Source organism: Rhopalosiphum maidis, chromosome 4 (genome assembly GCF_003676215.2).
Source record: "Rhopalosiphum maidis isolate BTI-1 chromosome 4, ASM367621v3, whole genome shotgun sequence".
NCBI lineage: Eukaryota > Metazoa > Arthropoda > Insecta > Hemiptera > Aphididae > Rhopalosiphum > Rhopalosiphum maidis.
Window position 1 is genome coordinate 24,838,920 of NC_040880.1, and position 25,105 is coordinate 24,864,024.

Consider the following 25,105-nt stretch of genomic DNA (forward strand, 5'->3'; position numbering starts at 1 on the left):
ATGGTATATACTTAACCTATGGACATTTGCGAGTTTTAATAATAATATTTTGTAGGAAGAGCTTATGCAAACATTCACATATATTTTACACTCCGGACGGTTATTTTTCCCACCTTTAAAAATATAAATAACAACTTATATACAATAAAATGTGTCTTATAATATAAACTTAAGGCACCTAATAAAAACTGAGTGAACTAAATTTTGCTTTAAAATAATTATAATATAATTTTAAAATAATTTATTTTTATAATAATATTATTTTTGAATGTACTATATACTTAATATAAACGATTATTGATTGTCATACACTATATTACTGCTAATAAAATATAATATTATTCTAGTCTAATATTAAAAATTAAAAATAAGCAATATAATATTTTTTTTATACATAAAAAAATTAGTTTACTATAGTAAATAAAATAAATTATATAGGTAATACTGTAAACATATACGAGCTTTTAAAAAACTTGCATCTTAGAGTCAGGTGCCTTCAATCTGCGACCATCTTAATCCGGGCCGAGTCATTGCCATTATTATTATTATTATCATTTAGGCGACGGCGTTTTTCAATTATGTTCACGCGTCGATCACAATATACTCGTATCTATATATAATACGCATATATGAGCTACTATAGCGCGTGCACCTCTGTATATTCGATATACTATGTAAAATATCTACTCTCGATGACCAACCACGATGATGAAGATGATGATAATGATAATGATTATAATAATAATACTAAAATTTGTTATAGAAGCGGGAGGGCCACTGGGGGGCGTTCGGAAAGCGCGTTATCCGTGACGAATTTCCCGCCATTGGTCAAAACAATGGTAGTCAATTCTTGCGCAACGATCACTGCTGTGCCTACACGCACACGTGAGTATATCCATATATATATATATATATAAACATTATATACATATACACAAATTGGATTATCAGCTGTGATAGTATTAAATAATGTGCACAAGAGCCCAAGGTGTACAACGCGTAAAAATATATCGAACTTGCGTGAGTGTATGTGTTTGTGTGAATAATAATAATAATAAAAGATACATATAATATTCTTGCAGCTTTCTATTCAGCTGTGTGCGGTTTCCTATTGTTCTAAAATATAATAATAAGCAGTCAGGCAGCCTCTATACCAATTGATAACGAACCAAAAATAATGTATTCTAATTTCGATGCCTCTCGCGAACGGTGGTGGCCTATACTCCCACCTAGTCTTAAGAAGACGTATATTATGGTATTTTTATATTATCTGCAGCAGTTATAATATATAATAATATAATATACGTCTAATACAACAACAACAACAATAATAATAATGATATGTACGCGGGGCGATTACGTATAATATATTATAACGAAATAATATAATAACAGCCGCCGCGAGGTCGGGACGGTGGCGACAAAAAGTAGGTTAATAATTCTCTGAGACTATATGCTGCCTATAGTGTTCAGACGACGATTGTCGTAACGGGAAATCCGATCGACGACTGCAGCCATCGATCATCATCGTATATACTATATAGTATATAGGATTAAATATGATGTTATCCATCGCAGTATGGTTTATTTTATATGTTTAGGTGTATGACTGTATGAGTAATAATCAACGCTTAATGTGCGCGAACATATATATTTAAAAAAACCGCGAATCAATACGTCGTAATATTTTCGTACTTCACGAAAATAACGATACAAATGATATAATATATATGTGCACAGAATAAATTCAGTTCAAGTCTTGGGTGAATAAATATTTTTTCTTTAAGAGATATTTATAAACTGTGCATATTGTGACAACTCCAATGCGTAGATGCTATATTTTTCCAAAAATATTGATATATTTGTTGTTAAATTTCTATCTCTCTCTCGCCATTAATGAGTATACTCTCGAGTAGATGGATTAAGTTATATGCTATTTTTTTTAATGATGCGTTGTCTTCGCACCTTCCTCTCTCTCTCTATCACTCACTATGATCTGTTCATATGATCGCCTGGCACGAGAGCGCCACGTGGTCGTCACGGCGGCGATGTGCGATTTATTGCACAGCTACAGCATAATAAATTAATACAATATTCTGAACGCGTGTCCGTGACAAAACGTCCACTTCCGAATGTTTATCAAAGCTCATTAACTACTTCTGTCTGTTGCTACTATTTAGACATTTAGTATACTATTATAATTATTGTTGTATACGTTCCAGAATAACACAATGTGTACACTAGGCGTGTCGTCGGTTATATGTGTGTAATATCTATGTTATTATTTATTTATGTTTATAAATACACTCGAAATGAGTCTATATAATGGCATGAACCATAATTATGGTAATTATTATACTGGCGCGATTTTATGTTTTGACCGATTATAATTTCACGCTTAATTGATCGGAGAACCGTCCAAACATTATATTATTATTCCGCTCCCGTAGAAGTAAACAATCCGCGAACGATTCTCAACGCACAAATGTTCGACCACATCGTCGGTGATCTGTATGATCAGAGAATCATTTCATATTATGTCGTTTTTATATCGAAAATGGCATCTATACATAATATACTTATTCTGGTAGTAGAATAGACGAAGTATAATTCATGACATACTCGATAAATATATTAAGGTATGAATAACAAAAAGCAATGAAAAAAAATCAAATTTTGGAAACAATCGTACATCATATAGCTATTCTATATACGTGGCATAATATAGCGTGTCAATTAATGTTTTTTAAGCGAACGCCAACTTATCGTTATTATTGTATCGTATCTTGGTTTTAATAATTATTTTAAAAGTTAAAATTATTAAGAGATAATTTAACCTCTGGAAATGTTGGACAGAATAATATATATGTTTAAGCGATTTACGAATATAATACGCAGCAATCGTATGTACCGCAAGAGAACTTCCTTTTCTTTTGCACTATTTTTTTTTTTGATCGGTCGTGAATAATATATATACAATATTATTATACATGTATATTACTTGGCGGTGATTGCGATCGGTTGAATCTATTTCATCTACCGCCAAGTCTCTATCGCTCTCTCTGTACACGCCATATACATACCAGTGCTGCCTTTTTTCTATTTTATTATTATTATTTTTATTCTTCTATTCGCGCGCTCGCGCTCGCGCGCATAATACAATATATTTTATCCTTTTACACCTCAACCGTTGCGCCGAGCTGAGAAGAGACCATTGTTGCCGACCGTTCGGGCCATAAATCAACCGCCGTAAAACCGTTTCTTATTCGCCGACGCCGACTGGGGCACCTGTTGTCGTCGTCGTCGGGCCGCGTTGAATATGCTTACACATACACACACACACACACACTTATACAAGTATATACATATGCTACGAGATGCAAAACCGCGTTATAATATCTCGCGACTGGCCGCCGTTGCTAAGTAACACCTCCGTGGACAGTGCGTGTCCGATAGTTGCAAATAGTATCTGATTGTCTGAACAGAGCTATGCGTTAGGGGCCGCCGCGGTGGTTTTGTACGTATTCGCAAAGTATGATAATAATATAACGTAGTATATATAAAGCACGACATATTATAAATTATAATATATATATATATATATATATATTAAATACACACACACACACACACACACACACACACACACATACACACACCGCCACTCTGAAGAATGCGTCGACGGCAACAAGTCAATCGGCGACGCAATGTTTCACGTGATAACAGGCCGCGGTCTGTTATCCCGCGACTGTTCGGCGTACGCACGCGATTGTTTCGATAAAAATCGAAGTTGTCTCGCAAGTCTAGCAGATGACAGTTGCTGAGTTGTATTTTGATTGCTTTCGTCGTCAATATAAAAAAATTTTTAGTTTTGGAGGCTGTATTACCTTTTGATTTGAAAATGTCGAGAATAAAAGATCAAAAGGGATGATAAAAAATGTTATTAATTATATAATGGCTAAAAACTTCCAGGACAACTTTAACGTTTCCAAAAACTTATATTATTTTAGATCTATAACTAAACGTATATATGTTTAATGTGTGTGTGTGTCTACAAACTGAAAGAATTTCGGTCACCCTGCAGCAGCGGCACGTAATTATATTATAATAATACATATATAGGTTTGTCTGTATAATAGTAATACATATTATAGGTATTTACGTACATTATACGCGTGGTGGTCGGGCGAAATATTTTACATCGTGTTCCAACCAGGATTAAGTATTTAGTGGATTTTTCTTTTTGATTATTTGGCGCGCGTGGTCATATAATACACTGCAGTACATATTATAACTGTGTTTCCGGACTGCGAAATTCCGGATGCGGGAAAAATTCAGGCTATGGGCGTGACACTTGATTGAAATGAACAACTACGTTGTCCGCGTCTGGGCTTCACAACACATATATTTTTAAAATATATGGCTATAATATTATTGTGCATAGCTCGACGCCGACGACCGCAAACATTAATTTCGCGAACACAAATGAAGCACGTTTTTGGCCCGTTTTTTCGTTTTGCGCACACGTTTTGTGGTTGGTATATTCCCGTTTAATATTTTAGGTAAGTATAGGTACACGCCGATGAATGAAATACTTGCAGGATAGTCGAAAATCGGTGTACAGGTTGTGAAATTACGGCATTTGTCCCTATTATTAAAATATTATATTAATTTAATAATTATTCTAATTATTATTTTAGTAATATGATGATTATTTTGTACGGTCATAAAAATATATAAATTAAAATGCTTTCGTTATAATATAGTCCCGAGTCCGTACACTAATCAACATTTATTTTTATGTTTTTTTAAAAATCTCAGATGGCTTAATATGCCCCATAGATAGTTAAAAATGTATTAAGTTATTTTTAATAAGAACATTAAAATAATACCTTATATAATTTAAAATTTTTAAAGTTAAGGTACTCATGAGTATACTTAAATATTAACAATTGCTATACAAAATTCGTCTGTGTATTATTTCGATGTATTTTGGGTTTTGTACATATTTTAAAATTGGGTGAAAATTTCACTGCTGTGATAGTTACTTTACATTTTGTGTTCACGACGTTCACGTAACTTCCTTTCGAACTGAATAAAATGCAATATGAAAACTAATGTCTATATAATATTATCATTTTTGTAACGCATTTCTCTAAGCGACTATACTTTTTATTTTCAACGATTTATAAATACGAAACGGAAATTAAATTATCCAATAATACCTACATCAGAACCGATACGATCGATATATAACACACACATTTGATGAAAGTTGAAAAAACGTCGGAATTCTCCCTTACATTAACGGACACTTTGCACAATATACCTGTCCTGTATAGTATAACCTATACCAACACGTAATTATATTATATGCATTTCCATCCTGGCCCCTAGGCCGACATTTCAGAGTGACAGTGGACCGCGTGACGTCACACACAATATACGGTACCGAGAGATTTATCGCACGCGGGAAGACGTCTTTAACACGACAAACGCATATTATAATATGAAGTCGTCGCCGCCGCAATCCTTCGAAGGTTTGCGTGACGGTTATATCGATGTGGGTCATCGGACGTCGACGACGACAAAATATATAAGTTTTCGAAACATTTTTAAATAATATAATATTTATATAATATGGACGTTTCTGAAACATTCCGTTTCGTCGATTGACGGCCGTTCGCATTTAACCAAAGTTTATACCTATGTAACTATTAAATGTATAGATAAGATAAAATTACGCACATTTAGCATGCATAAATTGTTTACGCACGGACACGGCTGGAAAATATTAGTCTTGTTCGGCAGATCGAGCTCGTGTATTGCATGAGGTTTTAATCGTATATAAGAAAATAATGTTTAATGTAATAATATATAAATTGGGTTACTACATACCTTCGACAAGCGACGTGAGCAGTGTTACGTTTGCGGCCTTTCTTCGACCAGCCGGCAGGTTTAGACCAATTTTTTCGAGTTTTTCGCGTAATAGCCGTCCACCGTTTTTGGATTTTGCTCTAAAAAAATCCAAAACAAATATTTTGATGCTATAATCATGTTTATAATTAATTATTTTAATTATTATATACAAATCAAGAAATTTGTGTATTAACCTGCAAACACCAACTAACTGTGGTTCTTATATTGTACCACGAATTATTATTTGGTATGACCACAATACTATTGTGATCAATTGATTTTGGCAAAATGATATATCGACATACATGGATGACTATAGCTTAATACCGAGAGAATGAGTGTTACAGTAGTGTTGTAAGTTGTTGTAACTATATAATTTGCAATAATTATTCAACTTCATCTCGGAAAATAGTGTAATTATTTGTATATCAATATTGAGACCTGCATGATTTATTATGAACGAAATCAGTCAAAAATAAATATGTTTATTTCGCAAATTTAATTAATTTATTTAAATAGCTGAATATTTATGACTGGTTATATAGAGTTTATCTTACTACCTTAGGATTGGACAACAAGGACATTTGTCTCCCCCCAAACACGTAAAGTAGTGCTCTCGATTTGTACATTTCGAACTAAAAATTTAGTTATGTAACAGCTCTGGATGTTGCCTAACATAAATAATAAAAATGTACGCTATTCATCCTCGCTACTGATGCTTCTAATTTTAGTACAAATTATTATTATTATCGTTTTTATTACAAGTCGTCAAGCATCGTGGCAATTAAAGGACAACGATAGCAAGTATTTTATACATGCAAAGACTATAACATTATTGTATTTATATATAATATATAATAGTATTATTATTATGTTATATGTGTTATTATAATATATAATATAATAAGTGTCGTGTCGCGTACCTATATAGGCGTAAAATGATTAAAACTCTCGACGACGACAAGCGTCGTAAAAATGCTGAAATAAAGGACTACGATTGACGAAACACATATATATTTTACTAGACATAAAAACGCGTTAAGTGACTTTTTTAGGGTGTACCCGATCATGCATGTTTTTAAGTGCTTATAACTATATGTTATTCAGGTATACACAACAGGTGTTCACTGACCGTCGCGCGATGCGCTGCAGCTCACGCCCTCGTAGATATACGGTGTTTACCTATATAGGTAATATTATTATGTATATAGAAAGCTCCTCGTTTCCTACATCACTAGCTGATCGTTTGGAATATTTTCTTTTTTAAAGCCGACAATAAATTAAACGATGATCTTAAAGAATTTATTGCGTTTAATAATAATAATAAAACTAAAGAAAAATAGGTAGGTATACATATATGCTATACCTTGTTTATATTACATTAAAATAATAATAAAAATAAAACAGACATTAAGTATGAGACAATCAACCTACTCGCAGCTAAATCGAGTATTACCGATTTGCACTTGTTAAATGTCTTACACGCAGCATAATATACACACAAACACTGCGTAATAATATATTATAATATGTATAGATAACAAGTATCTATGACAAATAATATCCCTTCATCCGACTAGGGGTCACTGCGCTCGTAAAGTTTAATACAATTAAATTTTTAGCGTATTTATTTTTTATTTATCACCACATTATTTTATTATAGTAATTGATTATCTCTCACGGTCGTCTTTAACGGTTAAATAAAATTAGTTGCTCGACATCACTTTGGATATGGTCGCAATATTTTTCTGCAAAACTGCAGAAATAATTTTTGTCACGGCAATCTTCCGTGTTTTGTTTATATTCAATTGGTGCATCCAATTTGTAAGACAATTTGTAATCATTTTCACTTTTTTTTTAAACTCACACACGCTCAAACACACACAGCAGTTAGTTTAAATTGTTCAGTTACGTTTTATTCGAGAACACATTATGTACACAGGAATTGTTAAAATAATAATACGATGAAAAAGCTACATCGTAGACATTTTTTTTTAGGTTGAAAATAATATAATATTTACCTTCTTAGCACACCGCCTAATAAAGAGGCGTTCAGACATTCTGGAGGTGACAATCTGCGTTGAACTTCGCCAACAGTTACTTTGTACTTTGACGTAGAGCTGAGCAACGACAGACGTCCGGGTACGCTGCAAAACACGTCCGATGGGGTAGTAGACATACCTAGAAAAATAAATGACAATAATTACTTAAAAAATATTATGACTTGAATACAATTTAATTTAATACATTCATGAATGTAACTAAACAATATTAGTATTTAAATATATTTTTTCAAAATTTTGAAGTTAAAATGTTAATTTATAATATATATAAGTAAATGTAAATTGTCTAGATATTATATTAAATCATCATTGTACTAAATTTAATAAACTTTAAATAATTTTGAAGTACATATCGTTCCATTATAAACATATAATACATTATATTTCTCATTTCATTTAGTTTTTATATTTACATAATGATTTATTAAAGCCTATTTTTTATCAGTCCCTTGAATATCGTTATATTCAATAGTTTCAATAACATAATATTATATGTTATTGGCTCAAATAATGTAGGTGTAAGAGGTGATTGTGAACGAGTGCGCAAAAATATTCAGACTATTGTCGAAAAATTTCCGAATTATAGGTGAGTATATACTCATAATTTAATATAAACATATAGTGTTAGACGAACATTTGGTCAACATTTTTAGCCGGAGGTAACTGTAATACACTGTAAGTATATCGAACAAACACGATAAATATATATATACAACACAATATAATATGGGTATACGTCCACTCGAATGAAAATCCGCCTTCGGATACAATAATAATAATATAACGTCTCAGGTTCTGGCGGGAGGGTGCGAAATGATTGTGTGCAGCGTGTGTGTGCTTTTTTACAAAATATCGACAATGGGACTTAAAATAAAAAAAAATTTGCTAACACGAACACAACAGATGTCCACGCACGCCCCCCGTCAAGTCATACGTGGCACACCCCAAATTAGCCGTGTATACGCGCTGCTCGTCGAGGGGGTGCTGTGTTTTTCTGGGCCGTTCCCGGTGGACGCCCCCAGAAAACGTAAAAAAACACAAAAAAATAACACTACGAAACCGTGTGCGCATATGAGCTGTATATTATTATATAATATGAGCGCCGAACGCACTTACTACCTTGTCAAATGTCTCATAATGTAGGTGTTCTCTTATAGCTAAACTGTACAATAGAGGTGTGAAACGCACGGCGGGAAGCGGAAATCGAAAGAAAAAACATAATATTATATTCTAACTGAACACTGTTTTCATTATTTACAATATTATTCATATACGAAAATTACACGTACATGTACATACTATATATGCATATTATACTCGTAGTGTCGCGCGATCGTTATATTATATTAATAATAATTATTATTTATTATTATTAAATATCGCACGGTGGCATACGAAATAATTATACAGAAGTATATTATACATAATCACTATGTGTATATACCTACACACGATATTGAATACAACTCGTAAACGTATAATAATAATATAATGACGAACGTCTCCAAAATCTGTTTTGCATATTATATTTCCCATCGCGTCATTACTGTTGCGACAGTTTATACCGTATTAAATAATATTTCATAATATTTCGAATTTTCAGCAAACGTGATAATTCTGAATTTTGTGGCCTTGGTGCGTTGAAAAGTATACATATATTATGTGTGTGTGTGTGAGTAGATACGAGAGAGATGTTCGCCCTTACCCCCGCAAAGTCATCGCCCAGGAATCCAGACGGCGCGGTCTCTTCTCATTAGAGGGGTGAAAAAATCGACTTATAAACGTAATAACGAGCACGAAATCACGTTCGACGTGCAACCCCTTTTCCATTTGCAAACGAATAAATTTTCATCGTATTATTTTTTATTTTACAGAAATTATTATTATTTTTTTAACTGACACTCATATATGACGCCGTACCGGTGTATTGAATTATGCACACATATTATATAAACATAGGACGTACAGTGTTGAGGGTGAGCTATAAAATTCATGCCGTTATAGATCGTATGAGGTCTGTGCGCATGGAGATCGTTGCGGGACTCACTGCGTAAAATAAATATAAAAGTACCTAACCGTCCAACTGGAACAAGAAAATCACGCGTAATAAAATTAAATAAATAAGTATATATATATATATATATTATAAAAATACGATTACATGCGGAACACACACTGGTGCTTAATGAAATAATTATTCGAATGGGTTTATTAGGCTTGAAAATCGGGAAGTGGGTGACTACTGCTTGCCGGAATAAAGCACCTGGGAACGAACCCGAGCCCGGAGGGCAAAAGGACCCTCGACATTTCGACGTCAGCGGGACGTCGAACTTTTCGTTTTATTGGCCCCGTTAGTCGGCCAATCAGCGAGACTCATCGCGACCGTCATTGGTACCTATAAATATATAGGGGACGACGAATTTTCACGAAAACGTCAAACTATTGCAGCATACTGTGTACAGCAGTGGGCGCACGCTGCAAGTAATTCGCGTTCCGGTAAAGAAATTAATTAATACGTTTGCGATTTACACGACTACGATAAATAATTTAAATGGAAAATATAATTAAATCTCATAAAGAAAATACGAGAACTCGGTCCGAGAGGACCGTAGTCGGTCCCCTACACATAACTGTTCGGAGTATTGAACACACGCGCGTCAAACTAGTAACCGGTATAAGGCCAATTATTTGCGCGTGTGCCGTTCGAACATAATATATGTATTATCTGAGTATTTAGTAATATCTCGACGTCGAGCGTTTATATTATACATTATACCACAATACACAATTAATTATTTTTTTCCTAGCACACACATATAACTTATATAAATAATGTATTATATTAGGTATATTAAATGTACGAAAGTACTTACGTTTTAGTAGTGGCAAATCGTTCATAAACGAACTACTGTCGTCCACATTGTGCTCCTGTTGGGAGAAAAAAAATAAATAATCAGTCGTAATATAATATAAGTATAATATAATTACACGATTACGTGTATATATCAAGTATAGGTACCCATATTACGCGTACCTGCAATATCGTGATATTGTGGAGACCGGGCTACTGCTTGATTGCGGTCGTATATAAAATAATAATAATAATATTATTATTATTATTATAACGACGATCGCACCGGTATCATTATTATTAAAAAAGGCGCGCGCAGGAGATTATATTATTACGATTATTACTCGTGTACGTCGTTGTCATGATAATAATATTATCGTGTATACGAGTATATAACAGAACGTAAAGAATCGTCTTAGTATCAGAACGAGTATATAGTAGTAACGTGGCAGTGCGTATATATTTAATGTAATATTTTTATTACATGATGTACGTATAATATTATTATATTTTCGATAATAATAATTACTATTAACTTCGACGAAGATAAATCGAATGCGAAAGGCCACTTAAAAAACAAAAACGCGCGTTTCGGATTTATTATATTTTATTATGTATACGCGCACAAACGATATATACATAATAATATATTACCTATTTTTTTTTGAATATTATTTCGGGGACGTAACGAGTTATGGGCGCACCCGATTAAAAAAAAATTAAAACGCGGCCGTATCTCGGGAGCTGTAATCTGCCGACACACGCCGCGTCACACACACAGACTCACATGGGTTGGTGTATAATATAACATTATACGCTACCATTACACTTGTCATGTCTACCGTACAACATATCATAATATATATTATATTCCATATGTGCTTAAGAATATATATATATATATATATATAATATACATGGGGCAATTGGGCAGTATGTATTAAAATAATGTACTTATAACGGCGGTGGTTCTCCTGCAGGAGGAGTGTCTGGATCGGTAAAACCTATCAGAAAGTATATATAGAGGTACCTGTGTATACATATAGCTATGGCTGGCCTATGTGCCAATAATAATAATTGATATCATATACATGTTCATTTAAATGTCGAAGAGAGCTACAACGATAGCCGTAGTTACTACTACTTTTCTACTTGTAATTGGATGACGATGGTGGTATTAATTATTAATATTGACTGTAAATATTATAAGTATATTGTTTAAGTACTATTCGTAATAATTACCTATAGTATTCTCGTGTATATAATAAGTGTTGAATTGCCCTTAATATCTTAGATTTAAAAATTAAAACGAAATATAGATACCTGACTTTTTTAATACTTATCAGACATGATTATAATTTGTCTTTTTAAATGTTAATATACATAAACGCGTAAAACATTGGAGCCATCTCAAATTTTCAATAATCACGAAACCGAAAATTAACACAGACTAATATAAAATAAGTATGAAATATTTTAATAACTATCTGAAATTGTATTTAATAAAGTATATTAATTAGATAAAAAGTTATTTCTTGGAACAAATGGATTAATAAGTGATTCAAACCTATTCAACGGAATAACTAAATGCTATACTAATATTTTATAAATATAATATTTGTGAGAGATTAATTTGTAACTCACAGATTTGTTTTTTAAATACTTATGCGTTGTAAATAAATAAGATAAATTAAGCTACTATCTATGCCTTGTTCCAGAATCAAATAAAATGTATAAAGGTATATTTCGGTGTTAGAACTTGTGTAATGCACAATCTACTGCAGCGGCAGTATCATTTGCTATAAAAATTCCTGCTCGCGCAGTACTGCTGCAATGATCGTCGGCGGTACTTTTTGTTTGTGTAATTAAAAATCTTCGGATCATCGTCGGATCAATACGCGTGTTCCGAATAATATCATCAATCATTTGCTGGGCACGGTATCGTCTATCTACATACGATATATACGTTATAGGTTATTATTATATAAGTAATAATTCGGAAAACTTGACTAGGTATATATATTTGAATTGTACACTCAACGTATTATTAGTCACGTTAACTCAGAGATGAAATTGTGATAAATAGTTAAGTCGAAGTATCTATGTAATATCTAAGAACCTACATCAGTGTGATAGGAATATATATTTAAAATCAATGATAGTGGACATGATTGTAAAACTGTCACATGCAACTACTAGTCTAATACAACAAACTACATTTTAAGTGTTTGCTACAATCTATGGTAATTATTTGATCTGCTGAATGTTAACTGATGACACAATTATGGATATAAATATATAAAATTGTAATAACTTCAAGAATTATGAAAATTACGAAACCCAAAGAAAAACTTAAAATATTATTACCTCGAACCAAGCAATATCATCATTAATCATTATACTTCAAGTAAAATATCTGTCAAAGAATACCTCTTTTTTTAAAACAGTAGAAGAATTAAAATATTTAAAAAATAAACAGATAAAACGTCAAATATTAATAAAAAAGTATGTATTATTAACACCATTATAATACCATTGTGTCTTGATTTTTTTTATAATACAGTTTTATTACATATTTTTAGTTTAATTTATATATACGTATTTAATAAAAACTTTAAAAATGTCATTTTATTATTACTTAATTTTGGTTAGTAATTTTTTATCCACATCTTCGAGTTATCGAGACTTGGCTGTAATATATTGTGTGTACGACGTAGATGGGCATGCGTAGTTATCACAGCTCACGTAGAAATACGCGCGTTGTAAATTCTAATCTATAACGTAGTTATTATTATTATTTTTTTTTAGTTATTATATAAAGGCGAGGTCGTAAGCATCGCAACTAACTGCAATTTCTTATATGATTCACATATTACCAAAAACAGCAAGCAAAATATTTTCACCCTCAGCCGCATGACTTACCAGTTATAATGTATTATATTATACTTATTAAAAGCAACCGGTAATCAGCTAATGACAACCGGTTCAACCCTCTCCCGGTTGATATAAGGCGTGTCTTCGGACACCCGCGGTGAAGCGCTGCTACAGCCCTCGTTTGTAATATCAGAATAATATACTGCAGGTACGCTTTATATTATAATTATGATGGTACCAATATGGTGGTGATAAATCACGATAAAAAATAATAATCATTCGATTGAAAACGATGACTCACCTGAGCTTCTTCCACCACGCTGGACAGGGCGTTATGTAGGACCAGCGAGTCTTCCAGGCCTGGGTGCGATTGAACGAGCACGTCGCCACGGCCTCGAACTCCACCAACGCCAGAACCATACTCGCCTCCCCGGGAACGGCCGCTTTCATACGGAAAAGACGGGTGCATGTTGCCCTATGGAACAATAACAAAAATCACGTTATTATATTATTATATGTACCTAATATTAATACATTTTAATAGCTTTCTGATTATCTCATATAGCATATAATATTATTACATTATTTTATAATATAAATACTAACGAGTTTACGAGTACTGAAAAATATTATAGTATTCGTGATCTATATAGTTAAACATTTTAATATATTATTCAAACGTCTTTATATCAAATGATATGTCTATTATACCTAACCATAAAGTGTTGGGTAAAAAATTTTTATTTTCTTGAGCATGACTGCATGAGATACTAATAATTTATTGTATTGTACATAATACATATAAACTAGATACATGTATATTGTATATATATATATTATATATATATGATAGCAAAAAATATAACTTAAGTATTTGTTATCTTAAAAATAAGTTGTTTAAATATATTAACTTGCAATACCCAAAAGAAATTGAATATTATTATATGAAAATAGTAAATACATTATATTATTTAATGTGATAAATTAAAAATTGTATATTCAAAAATCTACAGACGATTTATTTGAACCAGAAATTTTTGGGATATCGAATAATTCCCAATACTTTTAGTTTACTAACACTTATTTCCGCTACTCATATTGAAAAGAAAAAAAACAATTTCAGTATTTATATCATCGTAGACGTCGTTATCATTTGACGGGGGCGATGTGTGTGTGTGTGGTCACATAATTGTCGTCGTCAGTCTATATGATTAGCGTGAACAATGTATTGAAGTATGCGTATATTATGACGTACAAATTACTGTCCGATACACTCAATCGCATACTATCGACCACGATGCATGCGAGTTTCTATACAGTTATTTTCAATCTAGACGAGTGTTTATTACATTTCGCGCGGCTGCATCCGTTATTATGTCACTTTACAAATTCGTTAGAGTAAAACATGATGACAGTGGCATTCGAATACAATATTTATCAACGTGAACCAAACGGCTTATTATCGTTCAATAAGATGTAAAATAATAATATTATTATTATAAAAATCAAATAGCAAATATCGTACCGCAAATGGGAGATTTTCTCTTTTATAGTCTATCATAATATTATACTGTCGTTTACGTCACATACTGCTTAGATACGCGTATATAATATATATAGAGGCGGTAGTATGATATCGAACGACGAGAAAAACAAAATAATAATTATAATTTATCGCGTTTATACGGTCGTAAAGCGTGTTAAGATTGACGATTTTACTGATGGAGCGAAAGAGAGTGAGAGAGACAAAATACAGTATTGCCGACGATCGTTCGAATTTGATTAATCGTCGCGCGGCATATAATAATATTATACGTTTATAATACCAGCTTTAGACATCGAAATGAGTGGTTTTTTTTATTTATTTATTTCGATTTTTCGGTCGGTTATAATTACGGGTCTCGTAACCAGATATGGGAGAGGTTTTCGATAAACGCACACTGTGTGTGTATATATTATATAGGTACCTTATCTATACATACTCTCTCGTTAAGGAATACGCACTCGATATGTCTGCGTAACCTAGATATATATACTCGGCAAAGTCACCTCGCGCATAATATATGTGTAGTCGAAAAAAAAAATCTGCACACTGTTTTATATGTGCGTCGTCGTCATCGTATGCGTATCATCGATGATAATAATTATTGTTATTAGTGCGGGCTGCGCAGATCCGGTCCCGTTTATACCAAGCCCAAATCGGTCGACGTATAGGTATTATATTATTATTATACTTAAACGATGTCCGATCGGTTGTAGCGGCGGTAGTACTACACATATATAATAATATTATACGACTACATTCCGTATACGTGACGGAAGGGCACCCGTCGGAAACTGTTGCACATCGAGCGCGGCGGCAACCTCGTCGATCTCGGTCGGCCGAGAAAGTTTTTTTTGGCGATATTGATTTATATTTACTTTTTCTCCTCGCCGTATAGATATACAAGAGACTCGTCTACGTCATGTACTTGCGATCTCGTGTGTGTTAACAATATATTATAATCACCGTATTTGTGTGTGTGTGTGTGCGAGTTAACATTGTTTTTATTATTATTATTCAGTCGAGGCGATCGATAAATACGGCATACAGTTGTATAACGTTTATTATAACGGTTCCGTATTCGAAACGAGTAACTATAATATAATATATAATGAGATCGGATTTTTTTTCTATTAACCTCCCTCGTTTACTCCTATATTACGTATACGACTTCTGAGAAAAATTCACAATTTTTTTTATGCACTTATTATTATATTATACTATGTGCAACGACAAAAAATCGTATAGTTCGTCGGCAGTGTAATGTGTGAATTTTTCTCGACCAGTTTTTTAAACTACAACAGTAGAACAGGGCATATAATAATAAAATATTCCTATGTATATATGCACGAGTTTGTATAGTCGTTAATCATCTGCATATGCACCCGGTAAAGAAATATAATATTATGATGTATAGATAAAAATCAAAAGAGAGTGAGAGAGAGTGTGGTGTGTGTGAGAGAGAGAGAGAGATATATAATGAAATCGAAGGCGGTATTTATTGAGCGATAAAAAATATGTCAAGATGGATAACACGCGTAATTTTACGATTATCGTGACACGACCGATTTTATAAACATAGGTATATTATATTACGAGAAAACTGCTTCGGTTCTGTATAAGCTATATTATTATACGCAAAAGTTACGTAGAAGAAGTTTATTTACAAAACGACATTTGATTAATATTATATAAACAGTTTATAATTACACATACATTTGCAGAAAATTACAGATTTTATTATTTTTAATTATAGCTTTTAAATTAATTCAATTATCTTATATATATAATTAAATTATAAAATAATACATTTCTTAAAAAAAAAAAATTAAATAAATGGTGAATATCTTAAGTCTCTGGAGGTCCGAGCTTTCTACCCTGAACTCTACTATAACTGCATTCCACGATGTTTTTGAACATAATTTATACACCTCCATGGCTCCATCGTCAAACGGCCGTTTTTATGCAATGGATAATAATAATAATCTTTTACGCCGAGCCAACACCACCCTCGTTACAGTCGTCGCCGTTATTAAATATTATCGGATAAAGTTTTAAAAGCCCAAGAATTTCTATAGAATAATGTATATTGTGATATTTATAAAGGTTTTCCAATAACGAATAACGATGACGACAATGAAGATGATGGGGTACGCGATTACCAAATTAATACCAAGACGGTTCGGCGTATACGTGTATATACTACATGTACAATATATATAGTAGTTTATAATATATTATTAACAAAATATAACTAATACGATAGTAAAATATATTTTACAATAACGCGTTTCTCGGTCTTCTTTCGAGACTGAAATTTTATTAAAACATCTCATAAAAATTCGAATTTGTCGACATTCCAAAATCTCAGTCTCGGCCATTCTCGTATATTGTTATATAATTACATCCCGATTATATATATATTAATAATAATGATAATATTATTCATGTACAAACGCGCGTTACGATAGCGCCGTTATACTAATAATAACCATCTTTATACCCTCATCGTTTTTCTGACTTGAGCAGGCATAATTAAAACGCTTGGAATTCCACGTACGTCGGAATTCTGGACGTAGAAATCCGCTACCGTCGCCACCCTAGTTATTATTATAATATGTACATATAATCCACTCGGAGGGTGCTGTACATGTAAAATATTGTATATACACATATTATATAATATACATAACATATCATGAACAAGGCTCGGAACTTTATACATTTACATAGGTATTTGTCAGGAAAGTGCATATTTAAAATCTACAGATTCGATACAAATATGTTTCGTAATCACTAAATTTTAATTCCAAAAATATTTGTCGCATATTTTTAAAGATAAAAACATAATATTATATTATATATATTTTCGTATACGGTAACAGCGAGTTAAGTTCAAGACCCATAGTAGTTCATTTTTTCTTCTATTGGTTTGGTTATTAAAATTCTATTTCATTTTTTACGGATAGACTTAATGTAACTTAACTTATTGAGTATACTTGTGATACCTAAGGTACCTATTGATAATATTATTAACTACGTATGGTCTCCTCTAAAATACTCTATGAATAATTAATAATAATAATAATAATATAAAATTCCTACAAAAACTATAAAAAATGTAAAAAATAGTTATATGCATATAAAATATTATATTATTTACTATGTTTTTGCGGGTGGACGAATGGACTTTTGGCAACAGAATATTTTTTCATTGACGAAAATTCCAAAGACGACGAGTAATTAAAAAAATAAAACGTCGGACACCACTAGCGCAGGAGCACGTCTCACACGACGCCCACTTTTCACGACGAGAGTGGTCGAATCGATTTCCTCGGGCCCCATTAACGAAGCCGGACGGTCGAATGCGTACCCATATATTAATTATACCTACACATATACTCAACAAGTCTCTCTCACTCACTCACTCACTCTTTCTGTGGTAGAGGTAAAAACAAAAAATACTTTGGACGATTTCACGCGCACCGCTTTTCTAATATAATTCGTATATAGGTATATTCTTGCGCGCGCGCCTGTTTTAATTAAATCCCGTCCGTAAAACCGTGCAGGTATAATAATAATAAGCGCGTAGTCTCAGCCGTCGGACTACTGCTCGTCGCCGCCCTCGTCGACGCGAACGCGCGCCCGTGATAATAATGTAATATATTATAAACGGTAGTCAGTCGCGGAGGTAATAATAATGATAATGATAAAAATATATACATACACGAGCACGCCATCAGTGGATCTGTCCACGGGCACCAAATATTTTTTGATTATGTATAAAAAAAACCAAAAATAACAATATACCTATTAGAGTTACGCTATTTCTTTACGTCGGTGTTATTATATTCATTGCAAATATACGCACTTCCTATGCATATTTACTCAACAAGTATTAATAATAGTAGCAAAGCTTATTTAACGATTCCATTGGTTGTTGTTAGAGAATTTATATTTTGTTAATATGTTTGAAGTTATACTCATATTCGAACCGTCGAATCTTGCACACGCAATAAAAATACATTCGCGTGGTGTTTATTTTTTAAAACGAAAATAGTAAAATAGTGTTTTTTACAATTTTTTTTTTTAATAGTGTAATCAAGGCATTATCAAGCACACATACCTTTTTGGAAGACTGCTCATGTCTTCTGTGAAACGCTTATAAGTTATAGGTTGATGGACTTAACTCAAACAAACAAAAAATTTATTTGACTCAATTCTGAGTATTTCGACAACCCAAAAATATTATTGGAATTAATTACATATTATCGGAAAAATCGGAAATAAATTTACATTAAAAGACCAAACAACTCGCAAATGTTATAAATTATAATATTGTTTCATAAAGCAATGTTTCACGCAAGAGTTTATCATACTTGGAATTTTTGGAACCGCAATTTTCTAATATACACATTACATAATATATATATTTAAAAATATTTACGTATACAATATTATTTGCAGTACCTATATATTATAGTTATTAATTTGTTATTTCGATTCCTTCAATTCATACGACACTGTGTTCTGCTCCTCATAATTTGCAGGGCAAAGCGGTTCATTAAGAAAATCTAGATTCAAAATTAGTAAAATATAGTTCAGCCGTAAGATTTTTCTTACATGAATCACAAGTAAAATTTAACGGACGTATATATAATATATCACAGTTTTCGAATGAAATTTTCCTATAATTTTACGTATCTATATAACACCTACTCCACACATATATCGTTTATATATATGATTATTTACTCTAAATCAGCCTTAAATGTAGCCCAGGCGATTAGAATATCACATGTAAAAAATAATTATATATTTAAAAAGTTTTATTAGGCTTATATATAATATAGGTAAGTATGTTATATGAAAGCAGTTCATTAAAATGAGATATTATAATTTATAATATATAGAAGTTAGTCGGTGAGCATTGTACAACACCGCGTCTATAAAATAGGTTTTAATAATATTATTAATTCAGCACACGTAAATAAGATTGGTTTCATAAACTTGCGCTTACACAGGTAAATGCAAGCACTTCTAGATTTTCGACTTCAAATCAATCGTGTGTAGAGCAATAAAAATGTTCGTGTATGCAAATGCCCAAAAAAAAAAAAAAAAACTAAAATAAAATAAAATAAGAATAACTACTATCGTAAGCTGATATATGCAATATTATAATACACTTATAAATTATACATTCAGTCACACTTAACCCATAACCTAACCTAACCTACTAACCAGTACTAGGCAAGATTAAGACCTAGAGCTCTGTAGGCTGAAAACAATACGCGTGATAAATGTGACGTCATAAGTGTTATCAATCCTTATGAAATATAATTATTGGATTCAAACAAATAAATATGTAAATATTTCTTTAAAGTTATTAATATTGACATTTAATTATCAGCTATACTTAGATATTTATTTTTTGCTAAATATCTTATTTGAGTTACAATAATAATTATTATTTAATAACATGTAATTAAAACTTAGTCTATTCGAAATTGAATTGTATTACTAAAAATAAAATACAATTTCTCATTATTTTCGTTTGAATTTGTGCATAACCTATAAAAAAATATTATAGCAATATTCTTATACACTGCAGTTTATAGAAGTTAATAATTGTTATCTGATTATACAAAATCATATTTCAAAAATTATGATTATAGACAAACAATTATTGGCAAACACAATCTCACAGTAAGACACCCCTGACAAATTATAATTATAATATATTATTATGACGTTATATGGTGACCAGGCAGTGTTAGAATCTGACCCGTTTCGTCGTACCTAATACGATACACCTTTATTATATTCTCGTGAAGTGCAAGACGTAGTTTTCACGCCATCTTTGTCGTAATTTTTAGACTATACTACATAAAATTATATTATTTATATATACATATTTATGAATAATGACGTATTCAATTACGGTTGATGTACGATAACCTACGTGATAAATTCCAGCCTCTACGCGATCCCAAATGTGAGAAGTGTGCAACTATAATATAAACTCAAATCTGCCTAGAATAATATATATTAATATGGTTTTTCAAATAAATGCAATATATAAGTACTAATGTACAGGATCATTTTTAAGCAATATAAATGCTTAAAACTTTTCCGTGATTAGATTATACTAACATTGCTAACCAATTTCAATCTTTTAATTTTTAAGTAAACAATTATATTTATTTAAAATCAAAAATCAAAACTCAAACTAATATAATATATATAGTTGAGTTATTTTTCTCTATATGTTAATGATTATATAGTCTATGGAATATTTGAATATTATATTAAAAACAAATGCGGGGGGGATACTTGGAATATAATAGATAGTTATAACTTATAAGATATAAAATATATAATAATTTATTATCAAGTTGATTAAATAATTATTTTTTTAAATTATATATTATGTGACATACAACTATTTAAGCATACAATCATTGCTTCTAAATCGCCTGTTTAATATACATATTAATTTCATATTTATATAATGATTATATTATACTTATTAGTACATTTGCATATAAATACAATTTAGAAGATATACTCGTTTGAATTTTTATTTTAATACACGGACATTTTAATTTTACACAAAAAGTCTTATATTTAATGATTTTTAAAAAGTTAAGAAGAAGTCCTTATGTACGTACCTATGTAATAAAAAATTATGTATTTTAAAATATGATTTTTAGGTATACTTAAAAATTCTTAAAAATTAGAATTTGAATAAATATGTATGCTTTAATCGTTGGGTGTAGTTATACATTCTTAAAAATTCACCATTTGAATCAACATTGGGTATATAGAATCTTAAAAACTAAATCCGATGTCAACTCGTACACATATACAGAAATAATATAGATACATAATTATAGGTAGCAGATAGGTGTATATAAGTAAGATTTTGTTCCTCGTTAAACGGCTTTTTTCAAGCTCTTTATGGGTCAAAGTCGCTATCGCGGGGCCGGTTGGGTCACGTTTCTTCGGAGACAAGAGGCACACACGCGTCGAGATATTATAATATGCATGAAACGAAAAGATAATAAAATTTATTTCTTAGACATAAGAGATATTATTATTATAGTAATAATATACGATCTCGGGGCGTGGTCAAGGGATGGCGTGTTAGAGTCATTTATCGGGCGTACAAGTTACATAATATATATTATAATATTATATAGGCGAGCATATACGGCGGCACTAACGGAGCGCACGAGTAGTCGTACAAGTATAATAACGTAATATGGTAACACGGACTGAAAAAATGTCTAATATTATAATGGGATATTAAAAATAAGAAAAAAAATTGAAGACAGAATACTTGATTGTGTGTATAAAATAATTATTGTCAAACTCGCGTAAATTATACACAAATATGCAAAATAAAATTTATATACGAGACATAATGTCGACATTACTACACGCGCGTGCAAATAGCGCGAGCGGGTTGTTATATTATTTAATATATAGGTATACCTATACACCTCCTATATATTATTATAACGTACGATATTACACATAATAATATGCGAAATTAAAACGGATGTGCGCGCAATAATATAATATAATAATATTATTTTCCATTTCACCTCTCCACTAGTTCTTGCTATACGGACACATATTGTGTAAGTCATTTGGCGCGAGAGACATGCACGCGAGTTCACGGTGCTGATATATAATAATATATTATAATATGAGATTTATCCTGCGTAACGTGTGACGCGTTCGTGAGTTACGCGCCGCTGTTAATGTTGTGTATATGTGGGGAATAATTATAGCTGATGCATATTGCATATATTCAAGCTATATGCATAGCGCAGAGTGTGATTGTTAATATAACAGTACCTAAACTGGTTTTTTGATGAGTTAAGTCTTTGCGATTTTGGAAGATTTACGAATATAATATGATATTAAATTAATTATCTAAGAATATAAGTACTTACTATACATACTATAAAATATTGTATATTTTTTGGGAAAATGTTTTTATTTTTAAAATGCTTGTCGTGTTGAACGATTTAATGACAACCCATATATTATTTTAATTTCACATAGCTACTAAAGTAATAATATTTTTTTACAAGGATTTGGTATATTATATAAAAACATCGAATATAGAAAAAATATTTTTTTTTTTTTAAGTATAAAATTAATTTTCACTCAGGATTACAATCTATTAAATAACATTATTTTTTAAATAATCAAAAATATGAATCTGAAAAATGAATAATTTTTGATGAAAAATCAATATATATATATACGTCCAGCAAGGTTATCGGTAACTGTAGATGATAACCATCATTTGTCTAATGTTTGATATTATAAAACGCAGTGCTGATTAGTATCATCTCTGGTATTCAAAGTCTCATCATATTCTCATTTACTACGGTATTTCTATAAACTATTTAAAGTTTGCAGTATGTCGACATATTATATGTATTTATTATCGTGGACAATTGCTGCAGTATCTTAGTTGAGGGTAGTGGTTCAACTACTTCAGAAGTTGAAATTAACTCGAGAATAATATATCGATAAGAGAGATTTATATCTTCTCATCTCCCTATAGATGACGGCCCCTATATATGTATGTGTATGTGTGTGTGTGTGTGTGTGTGTGTGTGTGTGTGTGTGTGTGTAAATATTACGTACCTATGCACGCTCGGTGACCTTTATCGATGTTATTTTATTTACGATAGATTTGCGCACAACATTTTGTAATAATTTTTCATAACCCAAAAACCACTGTGTCGTACTATTACGCGGACAATTATACATTTTCCACGTAAAGTTTACTTTGGACCACGGTAAGGGTTGTACGCACAGTATACCTATATAGTATGTACAAGGCTTATAAATCCAAGTAAACGAGATCGTGGCAATAATTAAAAAAATATAACAATAATAATATTATTATCATCAAGTTCCGTTACCGAAATTCTGACGACGGGACAACATCGTACTGTGATATTAAAACTTGGCAATACCAGCTCGTTCGTGAATAACAATTTAAAACACACCGCAAGGGGCGAGGGTCACTCGCGAATCGATTTTTTTATCGGATCGGTCACGTTTTTAATGTATATACACGCGCGACCTACGATTGTCTTGAGTTGTCTATTTCAAACGGCGCATATGATTAATCGATTCAAGAGTGCGCGATAACAATAATGAAATGTGTAAACGCGAGTCTGATATTTTATCATATTATAGACATCACTAAAATGTGTGTTGAACTATTAAATAATAATAGAACTAGTAGGTGAATACTGTAGTTTGAGATATAATCTTGAGACAACTGTGGATTCAAGGAGCGATTTTCCGTGTGGACCAAATTTGGTTCAAATGTACCCATAACAGCCCTCTTACCCGGATATAAAAATATCGTAAAAACTTTCAGGTATCCTTTGCAAATTTGCAAATATATCATTATTTGTTACTTACTTACCTGTAGTATAAATTATTCAATCAACTACAAAAACCTGTAGCTGTGCATGTTCTTATAATGTGTATAAATCAGTATTTATATAATCGAAATAATTAAGGAATTGACTGCAGGCCGATCGAAATTATATTATAAATTATAATTGCCCATGGTAGGTACCTATATCATATGATGGTTATTCAGTTATTCTATATAGGTACAGCCAGAATCGTAGATTCATCATATACTACAAAAATATTTATTCATATTCGGTCATTACGGTGATGGAATCTGACATGAAAATACAGTATTTAGATATAGCACACGGCAGACGTATATCATATACGTGATACTTGATATAATTTTCGTTTACGGTAAGCATATCAACCATCTTGCCGTAGGTTAAATTATTG

The 25,105-nt window shown here is 31.6% G+C and overlaps 1 protein-coding gene across 6 annotated transcripts in view; it reads right to left on the bottom strand.

Moving 5' to 3' along the window:
• LOC113552287 (transcription factor AP-2-epsilon) overlaps positions 1–25,105 on the bottom strand; it is a 165,371-nt gene that overhangs the window by 11,991 nt on the left and 128,275 nt on the right. For all 6 annotated transcript variants that reach the window (XM_026955108.1, XM_026955117.1, XM_026955100.1 and 3 more), the window contains 4 exons: positions 14,009–14,182; positions 10,856–10,910; positions 7,941–8,100; positions 5,899–6,017 (listed from right to left, as the gene is read on the bottom strand). In XM_026955108.1, coding sequence (XP_026810909.1) covers positions 5,899–6,017; positions 7,941–8,100; positions 10,856–10,910; positions 14,009–14,182 — 508 coding nt within the window. The remainder of the gene's footprint in view (positions 1–5,898; positions 6,018–7,940; positions 8,101–10,855; positions 10,911–14,008; positions 14,183–25,105) is intronic.